The 18,045-nt window shown below is 41.4% G+C and overlaps 5 protein-coding genes across 6 annotated transcripts; 3 read left to right on the plus strand and 2 right to left on the minus strand.

Moving 5' to 3' along the window:
- Nucleotides 1-98: 98 nt before the first annotated feature.
- LOC108608665 (succinyl-CoA:acetate/propanoyl-CoA:succinate CoA transferase) lies at nucleotides 99-4,664 on the plus strand. The gene is made up of 5 exons (XM_018000149.2): nucleotides 99-439; nucleotides 2,970-3,362; nucleotides 3,442-3,846; nucleotides 3,907-4,173; nucleotides 4,252-4,664. Exons 1-5 carry the CDS (start codon nucleotides 259-261, stop codon nucleotides 4,437-4,439), a joined length of 1,434 nt encoding a protein of 477 aa, XP_017855638.1. The 5' UTR covers nucleotides 99-258; the 3' UTR covers nucleotides 4,440-4,664.
- Nucleotides 4,665-6,256: 1,592 nt separating this feature from the next.
- Nlp (Nucleoplasmin) lies at nucleotides 6,257-12,888 on the minus strand. The gene is made up of 3 exons (XM_018000152.2): nucleotides 12,730-12,888; nucleotides 12,324-12,463; nucleotides 6,257-7,014 (listed from the first exon to the last, which is right to left on the minus strand). Exons 1-3 carry the CDS (start codon nucleotides 12,749-12,751, stop codon nucleotides 6,715-6,717), a joined length of 462 nt encoding a protein of 153 aa, XP_017855641.1. The 5' UTR covers nucleotides 12,752-12,888; the 3' UTR covers nucleotides 6,257-6,714.
- LOC108608664 (sodium-independent sulfate anion transporter) lies at nucleotides 7,357-11,906 on the plus strand. Of its 2 annotated transcripts, XM_018000147.2 has the most exons (8): nucleotides 7,357-7,911; nucleotides 9,129-9,428; nucleotides 9,655-9,995; nucleotides 10,065-10,377; nucleotides 10,435-10,737; nucleotides 10,930-11,075; nucleotides 11,152-11,334; nucleotides 11,404-11,826. In XM_018000147.2, exons 1-8 carry the CDS (start codon nucleotides 7,896-7,898, stop codon nucleotides 11,662-11,664), a joined length of 1,863 nt encoding a protein of 620 aa, XP_017855636.1. In that variant the 5' UTR covers nucleotides 7,357-7,895; the 3' UTR covers nucleotides 11,665-11,826. The 2 variants fall into 2 exon arrangements, with proteins under 2 accessions (XP_017855636.1, XP_089332514.1); XM_089476388.1 differs by lacking the exon at nucleotides 7,357-7,911 and having other exon boundaries at nucleotides 9,289-9,428; nucleotides 9,635-9,995; nucleotides 11,404-11,906.
- Nucleotides 12,889-13,067: 179 nt separating the features above from the next.
- Nucleotides 13,068-14,148, plus strand: Nph (Nucleophosmin). Its single transcript, XM_018000151.2, has 4 exons — nucleotides 13,068-13,226; nucleotides 13,373-13,518; nucleotides 13,638-13,805; nucleotides 13,863-14,148. The coding sequence occupies exons 1-4, from the start codon at nucleotides 13,205-13,207 to the stop codon at nucleotides 13,995-13,997; spliced, it is 471 nt and encodes a 156-aa protein (XP_017855640.1). The 5' UTR covers nucleotides 13,068-13,204; the 3' UTR covers nucleotides 13,998-14,148.
- On the minus strand, nucleotides 13,110-17,966 carry Tace (ADAM 17-like protease Tace). Its single transcript, XM_018000812.2, has 10 exons — nucleotides 17,825-17,966; nucleotides 17,520-17,759; nucleotides 17,034-17,452; nucleotides 16,765-16,959; nucleotides 16,485-16,623; nucleotides 15,658-15,893; nucleotides 15,023-15,586; nucleotides 14,756-14,861; nucleotides 14,526-14,688; nucleotides 13,110-14,459 (listed from the first exon to the last, which is right to left on the minus strand). Exons 1-10 carry the CDS (start codon nucleotides 17,901-17,903, stop codon nucleotides 14,417-14,419), a joined length of 2,184 nt encoding a protein of 727 aa, XP_017856301.1. The 5' UTR covers nucleotides 17,904-17,966; the 3' UTR covers nucleotides 13,110-14,416.
- Nucleotides 17,967-18,045: the final 79 nt, after the last annotated feature.

Raw genomic sequence — 18,045 nt, forward strand, 5'->3', positions numbered from 1 at the left:
GCAGATATTATTTTGGAATCCCAATTGAAAATTGCAACTCGATGCAGAAGACGACTTGAATAGTCCACTGTCGTAGAGCTTTTGCGGTGTGGTAAAGCTCGCGCTTTTGGCTAGTTGTAATCGCACCGCTGGAGCGGCAAGACACAATAAGAATTGTTCTGGGCGAGCAGTGTAAACCAGATTTCCAACCACTACCTTAAGGAAAGGCCTGCATTCTCTATTGTGCCAGTGTGTTTGTAATTAATTAATCGTGCAATCATGAGCAAGCAACTGATCCGAAATGTGCGTCAAATGAAAAAACTGCTGTCCATGCCCACTGCGAACGCCGCCGCAGGCTCGCACAACAACTACTTCACCTATGTGAATGAGCTGTCGCATCCGCTGCCACGCGAGCCGCCAATTGTGTCGCCCGAGGAGGCTGTGGCCTGCATCAAGTCTGGTAAGTCGGCTGGCGATAGTGGCTGCTGCCGCCCACAATGCCCAATTTCAGCCCATACTCAGTGCCAAAACATAGCGAAGTGATAAAATCGACAGTGTTATGTAACGCGCCAGCAACTACCGTGATTGCTGTCTCCCTCCCCCCACCGACACACTAGTTCGCCCTGGTTCGACTGCTTAGAAAAACAGAATGAAAATGCGAGCAGCCAAAGGGCCGTGGAGGTTGTCACTATCTCATGCAAATTTTGTTATAAATATGTATGTGCATGTATGTGTGTGTGTGTGTCAATGTGTTTTGTTTGTGTGGCGCTTGTAAATCTAAACTATTTACATATTTGTCTGTGTGAGTGTGTGCGTGCCTAAGTACATAAACATATTAAGTGGACAATTACAGGGTGCTCAGTACCAACGGCCATATAGAAATCAATTGCCCGTGATTAGTCCTACGATTAGACGATGTCCATATCAGTAATTTATGACCAACCCCCACGTATGCAAAATCCACTATTCTAATCTATACATAATGTATGCATAATTCCACTGTAGATCAGCCGATAGGAGCTGCAGTTGTTGTTCTTGCTTTGTTATATGAAAACAGTGTTGAGCACGATTGAATAGTGGCGTGTACTTTGTACTCTGTCCAGCTGTTCAGCTCCCTGCGAGAGAAGCTCAACTTGAAGACGCACACACACACACACACACACACACACACACACAAAAGAAACACTCACACGGACACACGTAAATAGATTGAAACATATACATAACACAGTCGCTCGCGTCTTGGCTGGCAGTTAACAGCTGTGCTGATAAGCGCAATCTTAATAAATATATAAACTGAAACCGCTATAATGAATACATGCATGTTGGACATTATGCAACAACATCATAAGTTGCTGTTTTGCGGCATTCGCACTCGCATTAGCATTTTATTGGCTGCTTCCATGTGGGCGGGGCTATAGCACTGATAACATACAGCTCCCCATACCAAATATTTGCCAAATTGTTCATACTAATTTAGCTTTGATTCAATTAATTCCAATCGACAAGTTGCGCAAGAGCTAACAGAAGAAAGAAGAATATTATCAATCCTAATGAAACTAGTTATTCAAGCTGCCACGCCTTCTGCAAAAATGTACAGTTTATTTACGTTTTAAACTAATATTGTTTATTATTATTCAACTGTTTTTTCTGCTTCTTCCATTTGCGATCTAACATCGGTTAGCACTGGCGCTCTAAATTTAGATCAATTTGCACAGCACGAGCAAAGCTAAATCAACTACGTCATATCGTTTGGAAAAGTTTTTCTTGTTGTTGTCATTTTAAATTCTTTTTTATTTTTTGGCGTTACGCGGCATCGTTCGGTTCGATAACATTTTGAGGCAGGTACGCAGCTGTTATGTAGGCGATTGCATGACATGCGTGCGGCGGTTATTCGATAAGCTTGAATAATGAGAGAGAGAGAGAGAGAAAAAACCTTTAAAAGCTTATTAAATATTAATGGTGTTTGTTATTCTTATCAAGCACTTGTAGTTTATATAAATGTACATACACATATCTGAATAGGTGAATACACACATGCAGAATGCACACATAGACATATATGTATGTATACACTTTCTTTTTTTCTTGTTGACCTAAGATATCAAAAATAAGGAAGCGAAACGTTTTGACAGAATTTTGCATCCGTAGGGCGCCATATAAATAGAAAATTGGCATGCTTACAACTTCACATACATATACAAGTGTATGCGTATTTGTGTTTGTGTGTATCTCTGCGTATACTGTAAGTTCGTTGATCGTTTGGACGATTAGCAAGGCCAACTAGTCGTATCGTATCAAGTACAGTGCGCACTCTCTAAACATGACTAAAAATAAAAGTGGTGCTTCCTAGGCCATTTGATTGATTGAAGAAGTGCTATATTCATAAGTCCCTTTACAACTCCACATTTATAGAATGTGTCTATGTAATCATAAATAAATATAGCCATTAAAGGATGTCAATTATCAAATTGCAAATTCATCAATCAGCGAAATACAAATCTAGCTTAGACTTGAATTGAAGTTCATAATTGAGTCAATTGATTCTCTTCATTTAAATTTGTTTAACGTTTAATGAATGAAGTCATTAAGTGAAGAGTCATTAAAGATAAATGTAGCTACTAACACAGTAATCAACTGTTCAATTAGAGCGACAATCAGTCTAAATTAAAAAACATTTTGCAAAATAAATTTGTTTCAGACTAAACATTTAAAATAACTCAATCAATCAAGCCAAGAATCAACGCAAGCACTTAGTCATATATGTTAAAGTTCTTTTGTGAGGTATTCACTGTCTGTGCCATTTTCTAATATTAATATTAATCAGGCTATTGATCAATTAGCTTGTCAATCAATCAATCAGATAAATTGCATTAGAGGGGATATAGTTTACTATTATGACTTAAGACTTTCGAAACTTTCAAATGCATTCAATCAATCTCAATCACAAATAAGTTTTTGTATTCTAATCAATTCCATTTGCTTTACAGGCGACACAGTCTTCGCGCAGGGTGCTGCTGCCACGCCCGTGGCGTTGCTCAACGCAATGTCACAGCACGGCAAGTGCAACAAACTGGAGAACGTGACGGTATGCCACATGCATACGGAGGGACCGGCCGAGTACTGCAAGCCCGAGTACGAGGGCATCTTCCGTTCGAACTCCTTCTTCATGGGCGGCAATGTTCGCAAGGCCGTTGCCGAGGGGCGTGGCGACAATATGCATATCTTTCTGCATGAGATTCCTTTGCTCTTCTCCAAGAAACTGGTGAAGCCCGATGTGGCATTCATCCACGTGTCGCCGCCAGACAACCACGGCTTCTGCTCGCTGGGCACCAGCGTCGACTGCGTTCGCACTGCGCTGCTGCATTCCAAGATGATTGTTGGTAAGGAATTCATACCTACCATATACATATGCATATATAGATATATATATTTACCTGTACCTCTGCCCTCTGCTTGCAGCTCAAATCAATCCCAATATGCCTCGCACCTTTGGCGACTCCATCATCCACAAGTCGCACTTCGATTTCGCCATTCAGGTGGACGACAAACTACCTCAGCACGGCACCGGCGAGCTGTCGGAGGTGGAGAAGAAGATTGGCAAATTGATTGCCGAGAACCTGGTGAAGGATGGCGCCACACTCCAGATGGGCATTGGCAACATTCCGGACGCTGTGCTGAACTCACTGCACAATCACAAGGATCTGGGCATCCACTCCGAGATGTTCGCCAACGGCGTCGTCGAACTGGTCAGGAAAGGCTGCGTGACCAACAGCAGAAAGACTATGCACAAGGGTCGCATCGTTGGCTCCTTCCTGATCGGCAATCAGGCCCTTTACGACTTTGTCAACAATAATCCATTCATCGGTAGAGACCTAAACTCCTATTGGCTATATAGACTCCCTAATCCGCTGTAATTCTTTGCAGAGATGTTGGCCATTGACTATGTGAACAACACGAGCATTGTCAAGCAGCAGCCCCGCATGACGGCCATCAACAGCTGCATCGAGGTGGACTTGACTGGTCAGGTGTGCTCGGATTCGATTGGCACACGTTTCTATTCAGGATTCGGCGGTCAAGTGGACTTCATTCGCGGTGCAGCAGAAGCCCTCGATGGCTTGGGCGTGCCAATCATAGCCATGCCATCGACCACCAACAAAGGAGAGAGCAAGATTGTGCCTATGCTTAAGCCAGGTAAAGTCAAGTAAAGTCCGCAACGGCCCCAGATCCTCTTACTAATGCCCCCCTTTTCTCCCATTCGCAATCCCTCAGGAGCTGGTGTTGTTACCTCTCGTGCTCACGTCCACTACTTGGTCACCGAGCACGGCGTTGCCTCCCTCTTTGGCAAGAATGTGCGCCAGCGCATGTACGAACTGATTCAGGTCGCCGACCCCAAGCACCGCGAGGCGCTGGAGAAGGCAGCCTTCGAGCGGATCAAGGTGATGCCCAGTCCCGCCTAAGCCTCGCAGCCCCAAACACTGCAATTAATGGAAGCCGCGACGGGAACAGCGATTGCAACTGCAACTGCAACGTTTAATCCTAGCTGAAGATATTTTGAATATGAAATTAGAATGGCTAAGAACATTTTTCATAGGCATTCAATTTTCTACATCCGGAACTTTTCGTCTGTATGGCTAAGAAAATCAACTAAGTGAAAATCATTAAAGGAAATGTAACTTCGTAAATTGTAAGCGGATATTTTCATTTGACCTGGTCGGAATCTCCTGAAGCATCTACATATATATTTGTATTCTAGATCAGAATTCAGATGCGGGTATGAATGTGTGAATGCAGTTTACTCAGAAATATAAATTATTGCACAACATTGGTTTTCTTGTAGTATCGATATTTTCAAATGATATTTACAGTAAAAATTGGGCTCACATAGAATATCTTTTGTTGACTTCCTAAATGAGAAATACATATATAAACAAGTAAGAACGTTGCAGTCGGGCGTTACCGACTGCGGAATACTCATTCACATCCCATCAACTATAGTTAAGTTTCACTCTAATACTGTATAATATAGAGGCTTTTCCAATTTGCCACGCCCCTACTGAGCGTAGACACCTAATTTTTGGTTAGTTTCTAGAACGAGATAACAGTACCCTAACTGCAAAGTTTGAATGCTTACTCTCAAAAAAGTGAAAATTACAGGGTATTTTTCGATATGCCACGCCCCTAAAGAGACGTAAAAATTATTTTTTGGAGAATCGATAGAGGAGGCTACCAGTAACTCAACTATCCAAATTTGAAGCTTCTAGCTATTATGCTTTAGGAGATATAAATTTTTGCGGTTTGCCACGCCCCCTATGGGCGGACATATATCTACCATAGCTCGTTGGACTTGGGCGATCAACCCGCGTATATATACCAAATTTCAGATCTCTAGCATCAATAGTGCCTAAAATATACCAGAATTCGAAAAATCACAATATCTTCAGGTCCGATTTGCCACGCCCCTAGTGGGCGTAGATATATAATTTTTTACCCATCTTAATAGAATCAAAACATCAGCTTACGTGCAAAATTTCAGCATTCTAGGTTTATAACTTTAGGAGATACAGTTTTATCCGATTTGCCACGCCCCTAATGGGCGGAGATATATCCGCCATAGCTTGTGATCTTGGATGGTCGGCGCGGACCTACATACCAAATTTCAGTTTTCTAGCTCTTTAACTAACATGATTTCTGGTATATCGGAAAATGCATTTTCCGATTTGCCACGCCCCTAGTGGGCGGATCGGGAAAATTTTAACACTTTATAAATCGGAGATATACACGAGTATGTGCTCCAAATTTCAAGTCTCTAGCTTCGATAGCGCCGAAATAGATTGCGTTCATACGGACAGACGGACAGACGGACAGACGGACGGACGGACAGACGGACAGACGGACGGACAGCAAGACGGACATTGCACAAAACCAATATACTGATTCACTTTCGTGAATGAGTATAAAAATACTATGTAAAGCATGATGTATTACGTTTAACCTAATTTCTAACTATTGCATAAAGTGCGCTCTTCCATTCATCATAGGGAGGGTATCTCGTAGTCGGATACTCCTTATAAACTGCGTTTCAACTTCAATTTGGCATAGCTGCCATATATCATATCTGGCATACTGTATCTAAACTGAGGAAATAGGGTATCTCTTGGTTGAACACCCATTTCAACCTTCGTTTTTCTATTCAACATCAGAATTGTTGCAGCATGACAGCTGCGTAAAGTGAGCGCTAGATGGCGCCAAACTATTTAATTAAAACATTCCGTAGTTTAGTTTTTTATAAGTTTCTGTTTATTTCCTTTGTTGATGTATAAAAATCGAGGACAGCGTTTAAGGCGCATCTGGGACTGAAGTTATAACCGTTTTGTAAAGTACTTATATACAAATATATGTGCTTCAAGGCGCGCCCACTAGTCGCTGGAGTTCTCTATTTGCTGTTTTCACAACTTGGCTTATTGGATAGGTGTTAGTAGTCTGTATACATCATCAGTAGTTATAGTACTTTAGTGCGTGAATTGAATGTTGTTGCTGATTTTAAGAATCTCAGAGAAAGGAACTAAATAGTAGGTTGTAATATATATGTTGCAAGTTTTACATATCGTATCGTATGGTTTTATGTTATGTTATGTATTGTAAATGTATATTGTTTATAGGGCCTAAAACACTTTTAAAATCTACAGATTTAGCTTAGAGACATCTTTCTTCCACATCTTCATTGATTGCGATTTACTTCTTCTTCGGGTTCTTGGCGTTTTTGCCATCGGCATTGGGCTCGATTTTGGCGCGCTTCTTTGGATGCTCAATCTCATCGTCCTCGCCATCGTCCTCATCGTCCTCCTCTTCCATATCCACAACCTCAACATCGTCCTTGATATTCTGGCCGTGTATATAGACGGGTCCACTGCCCTTAATTAGCTTAAACGTCACCTTCGATTCGTAGAACTCAACGTCGGGATTGACGGCTCGTGTCTCACCAGCCTTCAACACGGCAATGGGAATCTGTACAGAATCCTTCATTGTGGTCACCTGTTGAGACAGAGGGAAAGACGGAAAAAATTAGTAATATACAGATAAGCGAATGCTGAGATAGTTGGGGAATTCCAGTTAACTTGAGTTAATTCTAGCCAAGTTTTGAGATATGCGGTTTATAGATAGGCTTCTGCTGCATTAGACAAGTCATTTAATATACTCTTTCAAAACAGAGAGAGCGGAGCATATTAGTTTGGAGTAAGAGTAAGAGTGGAGTAAGAATGTCAAATACGCAAATCGTTAACTACTTTATAATTACAACAATGCAAAATGCCTATGCCTGTAGGGAAATGTCGCTTAACAACTGTTACATCCCCCAAAGCTCCACGTCTATAATCCAATTAAAGTATTTATGTATGTTTTGTTAATGAGATAATTCATGTATATCGCAAGGCTGCATAGTCTGCCTGCCAGGGTATTTGAACTTCGCTACCAGGATCGATAAGACTTCTGACCTGTCAATCAAAGTCACGCTCCACCTCCCCTCCCACTGCCCATCAGCGTGAGAAATATCAACGCCTGCTGTCATATACATTATGTATAGCTAGCGTTAACTGATTTCAATCGCTTGCAGCAATATTGAAAAACTGAGATAACCAGAACTTAAAAAACAAAACAGAGAGATACAAATCGTAGGCATAGCCCAATACCCCTATATACGGGAGCAAAGATACCTTGTCGAGCATTCGACGCTCTGCATTGGCAGAGACAACATCGCAAAGCAATTGCTCCACAATCTTCCACTTGAGAACCCACAAATCGAAAAGCACGTGCTTTCTTCTTAACAACTTGTCGAGCAGTTTCTAATAAAAAATCCACTCGGTGTGAAGTACCCGAGGAGAGAAACGCGTAAAGTGCAAAATATAACGGTGCAAACTATGTGTGACTATGACGGTACGTTCCAATACTTGATAAGTGAGCTATAATTGTTAGAGTGCAAAATAGAAATTCAATTAAAATCAACTTCAAATTAGCCAACAGCTTTCTAAAAAACGGGAGAGAATACTAATTCATAATGCAAATATTACGAGAAAGAAATACAAATATAATTATAGATGTACGTAAATGATAGTGTGGACGAAATGAATCTCCATAATATCATTATAAGAAGTTCCCTAAATATAACTATGATGTGTGAAATCACTAGAGAAAGCCTTCAACAATGGTTAAAATATCACTTCATCTAAGAACTAGTTACAAAATAAATAAAGACAATTAATATCCATCTGCTTATGCCGAAGGTGGATCCATATATTATCCATAAGGTTCTGATATTGATTTTTAATCTATTTTTCGATCCCATTATCGATTTTCAAGAAAGTTTCAGTGAAAGGATTTCAGATATAAAAGTGGAATGATAAAAGACAACAAAAATGGTTCAAGAACATACAGAAAATTTTGGGTGTATATTCAGGGAAAATTTTTTTGTGTATGCTTGAAGCTATGAAAGTGTGCGATATATGCTGGATTTGACATTTATTTAGTATTGATTTATCAATTACTTTCAATTAATAAATACTTGCCTAATAAATTTTAAGTCTTAAGTTCTTCAGCAATAGCTACAGTTCTATATATCAGGCGAAGTCCCATTTAAATGGATGTTCTCTACCCGAAAGAATTATTTCAATTATAATCGTGTTAATTGTAATTGAAAGAGCACATAAGCATTTCACAGTAGATACATTAATGTCATTCAACATTAATCCCTTGTTCCGATTGTAACGTTAAAGAAAATATATTACTAGCTTCCTCAAGTATTGATAGCGCCCACAACATTATCTAAATCGATTAAACCCCTAAAAACATAAATAATCTGTCAATGGAAATTTACCAATATTTCATGGGAATTGATACTGATATACGGCAAATCTCAATCTAGCACAGAGGATCTTTAATTTGTGTCAGACAAGTAGACGGTAGAGCTAACATGTTGTGGCCCACTTCACTTCGATTAGAGTGAAATTCAATAAATATTATTAAAGCATTGTCAACTAGATAAGAAGGCGAGCGAGCGTGGCCAAATCATTTGCGGCTTTTAATCAAAATTCAAGTACTACTCCCTCAACGCCCTCTCTCTCTCTCTATCTCTTGTCACGTGCCCTATTATCCAGATGAGCTCTATCACGAGCACCTGCCCAACGTATGCGGAGCTATGCGCGAAAAGTCGAAAGCCTGTTGCAGCATAAATACGGTCAAGCGCAAACTACCTATTTTGACTTGGCTGCCCGAATATACCCTGAAATTCCTCATTGTCGATTTCGTAGCGGGTATGACCGTCGGCCTAACGGCTGTGACTCAGGCTATTGCCTATGGCGCCGTCGCCGGACTGCCCCCAGTCTATGGTCTATACTCGTCATTTATGGGCTGCTTTCTCTACATCATCTTCGGCACCTGCAAGGACGTTACAGTGGGTGAGTAAGACCATATAAGTGGACTAGGGTTAAACAAGTCGATATAAGAGTCCAACTATGTCCGAATCAATATGGGTGGGATTTAACAAGTCTTTTACAAAAGCTGTATATAAACAGAAGGTTAAAGATAATTGGGAAATCGGTATTTATCGATGATGACTTCATTTGGAGATTCCGGTTTAAAACTGTATTACCTTAATAATTAGTTATTTCAACAAATGAACAGGTCCCACAGCCATAATATCTATGATGGTCAATCCACATGTTGCCGGCAATCCAGACTATGCCGTCCTAATATGCTTTCTAACGGGCTGCATTGTTTTGGTGCTGGGCTTTCTGAATCTCGGCGTGCTGGTGCGTTTCATTTCGGCGCCAGTGATAGCGGGCTTTACGTTGTCAGCCGCCTTGACTGTGGGCAGCGGTCAGATCAACAATCTCTTTGGCATACAAAGCCAATCGAATGAGTTTCTCAAGTCGTGGATTAACTTCTTTGGTCACATACAAGAGACGCGACTGAATGACGCGCTACTCGGCTGCTGCACACTCATTCTGCTGCTGTTCATGAGGGTAAGTTTGGGATTGCTTATGGATCATGGTCAGTGATAATGCCAATAAGTCGTATTTATATGTCAACAGAAACTCAAGGATCTCAAGTCCTGCAGCTGTCAATCGGTGCTTAAATATCTATCGCTCTGTCGCAACGTATTGGCCGTCATCATTGGCATTCTAATCTGCTATCTGATGAGTCGGGAGCGCGAGGAGATGCCATTTCGCATCAGCCAGCAAATAACGCCGGGTTTACCACCTTTTCGTGCACCGCCATTCGAAACTGTAGATGAAGAAGGTCAGACTGTTGGCTTTGGCGAGATGATATCGAACTTGGGCAGCGCCGTGGGCACAATACCCTTACTCTGCATATTGGAGGTTGTTTCAATTGCCAAAGCATTCTGTGCGTAAGCCCAACAACATGTTATATATTTTATTATTATATGTGTTATATTTGCAGCTAAGGGCAAGATTGTGGATGCTTCACAGGAAATGATTGCCTTGGGCTTTTGCAACCTCTTCAGCAGCTTCTTCTCATCGATACCCATAACGGGATCCTTTGCTCGTTCGGCAATCAACAATGCGAGCGGTGTCAGAACCCCACTGGGCGGTGCCTTTACGGGTATTCTGATACTCTTGTCTCTCGCCTTTTTGACCCAGGTCTTTGCCTACTTGCCCAAAGCCACACTGGCAGCCATCATCATTTCAGCCATGTTGTTTATGGTGGAGTACGACACAATAGCTGAGATCTGGCGTGCAAAGAGTGAGTAGACAGAGATTGGGAGAGTATATATGCATATAGTTTGCACAGAGAAACACAGATTCACAAAATCTATATACCCAGAATTCGCATTGCATAGCGTAGACGATACCTAATCAAGTCTATAAACGTCTAGCATTATTTTAGACCATGTTTCTAACTAAATCCTTAATTTCCCTCCTTGTCCACCTATAGAACGCGACATGGTGCCTTTTGTGTTCACCGTGATTTGCTGTTTGTTCTGGTCCCTGGAGTACGGCATGCTGGTGGGCGTCCTTATCAATGCGCTCTTCATACTGGGCAAGAGTATGACGCCACAGTTTCAGCTTGAATCACAAAAAGTAAGATTAATATGGCAACACCACGTGATTTGCAATTTCACTTTCAATTTGTTACCAATTCCCCAATACCAAATAGCACAACGGCCTCGAACTGTGCGTGGCTGAGCTAAAGGGTAACGTGGACTACACGGCAGCGGAGTCATTGAACATAAAAACCGTGGCATTCGTGACGGAGCAGAAGACAATGATGGAGAAAACTGTCGCATTGGTGATCATCAAAGGTTCAGATATTGGCTCAATCGATTCAACTGTTGCGCTGGCAAGTTGACTTGTAGACTTATAGCCATATATAATATCAATAATATATAATTTGACTTTTGCCATTTAGAATCTGGTATCTTTACGGGACGATCTACAGCAGCTGCAGTGCGAGCTTATCTGCTGGAATTGGAATATGGCAGCGGCGGGCGTCGTTTGCCGACTGCAGAGGAAGGCTCGCAACATGTTCAGATTCACCAAAAACTTTTCCGAGCTATTAGAAATGGTGGCCAATGGAAACAGCAAGAGTGAGAGTGACAACAAGAGCCACAGCAACAGCAACGGCAACAACTGTCACACTGACAGCAGTCAAGTTGATCAAATTTCATGACGCTTAAGTCAATAATGAAATGTGTTTTGTTTTGTACAGTTACATTTTGCGAATGGCAAGTAGTTGCACCGATAATACCCTGTACGAAGTGCTAGATATGAGCTATATGTGCCACAAGTACTTCATATCAGATAAGCTCAAAGTTTGCTTGGAAATGTCTTATGACATTATTTATAAATATTTATAAATAATATATATAAAAATATAAATAATTTAAGTATATAAATATATTTGCAACAAAAAATCTATACTTTTGATCTATTATGCTTAAATTTTCATATTACTAATTTTGTATAATAGTAATTTAAGTATTTCTTGATGTGAGCATTGCCATCTCTATTCAGCTACATTTGATTAGAGGGTATTCGAAGCTTGATTGTAGGCAAAAACAGACTTTTGGGCATTTATGACGTCACAGATATGCAAACAACGATAACAAAGGGCGCGTATTGCAGATACAGACAAAATTACCCTTTGCCCACGGCAAAATGTTGCGCGTGCTTAAAGAATTCAAACCGGTCTGGTCCATGCCTCAAACTCAATAAGAGATTCGCAGACACGCACACACACACTCACAAACAGACTCTCATGTTCAGACGGACACACATATACTTGCTCTCACACGCAGACACACATTTGATTTGCACTGGCGCACTTACCTCAACCACGTTGAATTCATTGTCCTTTGCCTCGGCGCCCAGCAGAATCTGCTTGATGACCAGCTTTTGGCCTCGCGCATAGTCCTCCTCGGCGACAACGTCCCAGGTGACGCTGTTGTTTTCCGCGCTAAGGGTAACACCTAATAAAATTAAACATGTTACTTGTGGATTTAGAAAAAATCAAATTACAACTACTTAAACGTTTAACCACACAGAGACAATTTATTCTCGTGTACGCATGCTATACCCACACACACATATGCACCAATGAACACACACACTCACGAACATCCGCAACCTTGAATAAAAATGCCGGCAGCCGGCAACCCAGGCCAGCACGGTGCAAATAGTCCAATTGCAGTCGCTCACATAATACGCAACCCGCTCGCCGCTAATTTATATTTACCATAGAATGATTCCTCTGCCATTGCAATTATTTGATATAGTTTAAAACCCAAAATTCAAGCGCCGAGCACGTGTTGAGCAAAAACTTTTGCAAAATGGTAGCTACTAATTAGGGATGAAACTCACGATAGAGATGTGCTAACCATTCTTGGCGTTACCAGATTTACTGGCATTAACAGCAAGATACAGTCGTACTTATTTCTTCGCTACTTTTTTATTCAATGAAAAAGATATCTTGTACCTTATGTTGAATGCTTGAATTGAACAAATTATTTTGTTTATAATTTTCAGTAAATAGTTCGCATAAACAAGAACTATCGGCAGCTGACTATATCGATATCATCGATGAATGCCTGGCATCATTCCAGCCGCGTTTGACTCTTTAGCTATCGCCATTGCACGGGGCACGTGTGAAAAGTAGAGTTTTCGTAAACTTTTTAATTGAACTGTACAAGAACGTGTCTACGAGCTTACAAATGGAGTCCGAGTCTTTTTACGGTAATGAAACTAAAATAATTGCTAAAGTCTACCAGCGGCTGAATGCTGCATGCAATAGTTGGCTTACACAGCACTACCGGCAGACTAAATATATATGTATAAGCATATGTATATGTATGTATATTTAACGGCTATTATTCTTTTAGGTGTTACCCTCAGTGAAAAGGAGCCAATTGCACAATTCGATGTGCCGGAAATTCCAGAGGAGTATATCGTACACTCACACAAGCTGATCATCAAACAGATATCCCTGGGACCTGAGGCGAAGTCCGGCGAATTCAACGTCGTTCAGGTATGGAAAAACACTGACCAACACTTTGATAGAGCTCTGTCTGATCAAAAGGGGGCAGAGCGGCTGTGAGAGGTAGTGCTTGAATATCGTATAACAAAAAACTACTCGCCCATTTGCAGGCGGAAACGAACGTGAACGACGACGGCGAGAAGAAGACAGTCAAAATTCCCATTGCTGTTCTGAAGGTTGGAGAAACTCGCAGCTTGCGACCAAATGTTGAGTTCCCCAATGGATCTGTCACATTTAAGCTTGTCCAGGGCACGGGGCCGGTCTATGTGTGCGGCAAGGTAAACCGTAACTGTTATTGTAAAATGTTCAAATAGTAAATTATATCACTTCTAAAGGCGGAAATGAACTTGGGTGAATATGACGATGGTCAAATGTACGAGGAGTATTCGGATGATGAAGATGACAGCGAGCTGGAGGCTGAGGACGATTGCTCTCCACAAACAAATGGAAAGAGCAATAAAAAGAAGTAATACACAGTAACAAGAAATTAAGCTAATATACAAACTATATAAAAGAAAAGAAAAAACAATCATAATTAATAACAGAATGCTGCAACACTCTGAAAGAAACATATTTTTGGTAAAGTATGAATAAACAAAAACAATCCAAAACACATCGAAATGAATTCATGTTTCATTAATTGTATTATAGTCTATATACATTATAATATGCATTATTTTCATTGTTAAATTCAAAGTTGTGATGGTTTTTTATCGAGAAACCTTAGGACATGAAATATTTGCATATGGCGTTTTGTATTGGTCTATGTTATTGGGAATTTTATTCATATTCTTTAAATGTTATACTTAATTTATATAAATAATTGTGGCAGTTTTGAGAAGAATGCTCACGGAAGATAAAACAATTGTCCGCCACCATAAATTTTATGTTAATTACAAGCGCGCGCTACTGAGATTTTCTGCCGCGGTACGCTGCAAATGCACAGAGAATCGTATAATTATATATAGTTTGCATATAGAATATATAGATCGGCTCACCGTATATGTATGATGCGACGCCTTTCGTCGCTGGGGTGAATGAGATCTAATTTGTGGCTCCATTCGATTTGTTTCATTTCATGACGCAGCTTCTTACGGTCAAAATATGAAATGGCGCAGCTGACGGGTATCCAGAAGACAGCCGTAACCATGACAACAGCCACTGCAAGTATGTCGTAAATATACATATATATTTGCAAATTTATAAGGCCATCGTAACATTTACTTACTGACTATGTTGTCTTTGAGGAAACGCAACGTTTTGGCTACATTTATCTCCTCTATAATATCCCAAAACCGTTCAACTACATCTTGAATGGTCTTCTCGCAAACACCCTGAAAAAGATTTATAAGAAGATATGAGGGAAGTGAAGGCTTTTTGTATGGCTATCAGAAAGAACGAAGGCATCAGCTCTAGTTGCAGTTTATCTCAAACTGCATTCACTTGACAATGGCAACAGAGTCGAAGCAATCATAGCAATCATTAATATGTGTACCTTATTGCAAAAGCCAGTTATGCAGGGCGTGCCATCGGGCAGTACGTCGGGTGGCTCAACTGGGAAGCATGTCTCGTTGATGCTCATGCGACAGCATCGCTTGCATGCATCGACGATGATGTCGCACATGCAGCTCTGCAGGCCTTGCGTCTCGCAGTAGGGCACACACTTGCCATTGCGGCACTGGCCGCGCTCTTGGCAAATGGTGCCATCGGCCATGGCTGGAGATTTGGGGCATTCGGCATGGGAGCCGGTGCAGCGTGCCTCCTGCTCACAGGTGGCGTATTGAGCTTCGCGACATTTCATGCCCGCTGGCATAAATTGGCAATTTTGACAGCAGGGCGAGTTCTTGTCGCTGCACATGGCGCCCTGATTGCGACGCAGCTTGCAGTTCTTGTCGCAGCACGAGTCGTTATCCTCGGTGCCCAGCAATCCTGCGTCGCACTGCTCATCGCCCTCGACGCGTAAATTGCCACAGAAGGATTCCTCCGGCTCCGAGAAACAGCGTCCAGACTTCGCCTGCAGAACTTTGCGAATGGAGCGCAGCGAGCAGGGTGAAAATTTCTGTAAGCGTAAGCCATTATTATTTATATATATATATACATATGTTTCATATATAAATTCTGTTCACTTACCTTGTTATTCACATCGTAGCCGCTCACAGAGTAGGTGTACATTAAAAAACTGCCACCCTGGGAGGCACTGGGCGAGCACTCGGGTATATCGGGATCATGCTCCGATCCCCAATTGTGTCCAAATTCATGAGCAGTTACCAGATCAGCCTCGCGCGTTATCACGCGCTGGCCGTAGTGATTGCGAGAGCTACTGAGACCCGAGTTCAGATAGAGTGTATAACCATTCTTGAAGTATTCTTGGAATAGAAAAAAAAAACATTAATTAGCAAATATTCTAGAAAATCGGATAAGCTAAAGTAAATTATGCCAAATTATATCAAACGCAGAATACTCTAGTCGGGCTCACCCGACTATCAGCTACCCTGGACCCTGCGCAGAGCACATTTTTTTTATATACGATACATATCCAGAATCAAGTATTTCTAATATGTGCAGAGTGCAAGCAAACTTGGCCTCTATCTGCATTATTTCTCTGAGCTATCGGAAAATAATATTTATAATGCGCTATGAATGATATATCTACATATGTAGATCATAGCGAATTTTACTGATAGGGATAGATGGAACTGCAATATATCTAAACCAAATGCTAAAAACCGAGTCTGGCCAAAGTAGATTTAAGACAACTGTGGACAGCATCAATATCAAGTCAGCTCTATATAACTATCGATATCGGTATCCAAAATATGCTCTGCAAGGAGTCCTGAATTCAAAAGAAAGAGAATAAAAATACAACAAGAAAAGAACGAAATAAAGGAGACTAAGCAAAATGATAATGATAAACACATTATATTGCGTATATATATAGATCGGATAGGGTTTGCAACCTGGTGTGCAGATACCACCCACAGAATTGCGGCGTGGTGAACCGACGTATGCCAAGCCTAAAATGCCGCCTTCGAATTTGAGATCGGTAAAGAGATGAGCTAAACAAAAGTCTTTATGGCTGTATTCCCGTGAGAAGACCTACATAAAGCACCATCGAAATGTTAGGTAAGCAAGAGATGAGAGGTGAGAGAGAGTTAGCAGTAGAACAATATATACAAGTTTTAGCTATACAAACAAGTTACAGATTAATCGAGTTGACGGATTGCAGTTTAAACTTACTTCCAGCAAGTTGCGTACATCCCATTTCTCACGTATCATATTGTAGTGAGCTTCGCCGCCACGCAAGCGCGTTGGCTCCGAGTGCACGACAATCTTCTTGATCACAAACCCCATTCCCTTGAAACCCTCCTGGTCGGAGCGATCCTGCCATACAGTATCATTGTAGATTTTGTGCACCCGATCGATAAGGCTTATCTGAAAGCAACAAGTAAGGCAATTAATTCATAGTCGAAATGAATAGGAGCAGGGGAAAGGCGAATGCCACTCACGAGGTAATTGATAGTTGTCTTTGTATTGCCTCCGCCCATCTCTTGAAAGAAACGATAGTCCGCCACCAGCAACAATGGACACCTCGTCTTGGTGGGTGTGTACTCGTATTGATCTGATTGGCGTTTTTCGCGCGCGTGCACCTCATTGTCCTTGGCCTCCAGCTCGAGGCCCTCTTTGATATAGCCACAGGTTTTGGGCACCTGGTCACCCGGTTCAGCATGATTGAGTTTAACATCGGAAGATTTGTAGGCGACCATCGTATGCTTTTTGGCTGTGGGCAAGTGGCGCCAGGAAGGCTCTATATGGTACGTTTCTTGGGGCAGTTCTATGGACATGGTCAGGGTACCATCCTCAATGTGCGCGCGCACCGATGACTCCAACTCGCCAAACACGCGACCCGTATAAAAGCTGTCATGATCTGGAATCGACATCACAGTATTTAAACAATTCTCAGATATTCGAAAGCTGCATAATTGCTTGCTTACCCAGGTGTACTACAGTCTCGTTGCCATCGGCATCTACGGCATAGGCACGAAAGTTGCTGTGCAGCACTTCGCGATGTGGATGTAAAATCACGCGAAAGTTTTTCCCAAGTGTTTTAAACTCCAGCTCTTTGATAGTATTATATGGATTGCTGCTATGTTTAGCCCCCCTTTTGATAATCCGATGAACAATGTCATCTTTGTGGAAAACTTCGTAGTGGCGCAGAGTCCGTTTCAGGGCAACTGTGGTCGAAACAATTCGTTATTTGAATGAAAAAGAATACAGTTATCTTCAATGCGATACTTACCACTGTTCTCGACCAAAAGGCATGCGAATATTACACAAAATATGATTGAAGCACAACAATTAATGCATTTTGTAAACATTTTTCGTCTCAATTGATCGAGCAGTGTTGCCAAACACTCATAGTTTTAATGTGTCAGAGTTGCACATGTGCCGATGACTCCAGTCTGTATCTGTTCGATAACTATTTATAATGACAACAATTGCGCGATAGCTGATTGGCGC

Source organism: Drosophila arizonae, chromosome 2 (genome assembly GCF_054131065.1).
Source record: "Drosophila arizonae isolate 15081-1271.41 chromosome 2, UAZ_ARI_1.0, whole genome shotgun sequence".
In the NCBI taxonomy this organism is placed as follows: domain Eukaryota; kingdom Metazoa; phylum Arthropoda; class Insecta; order Diptera; family Drosophilidae; genus Drosophila; species Drosophila arizonae.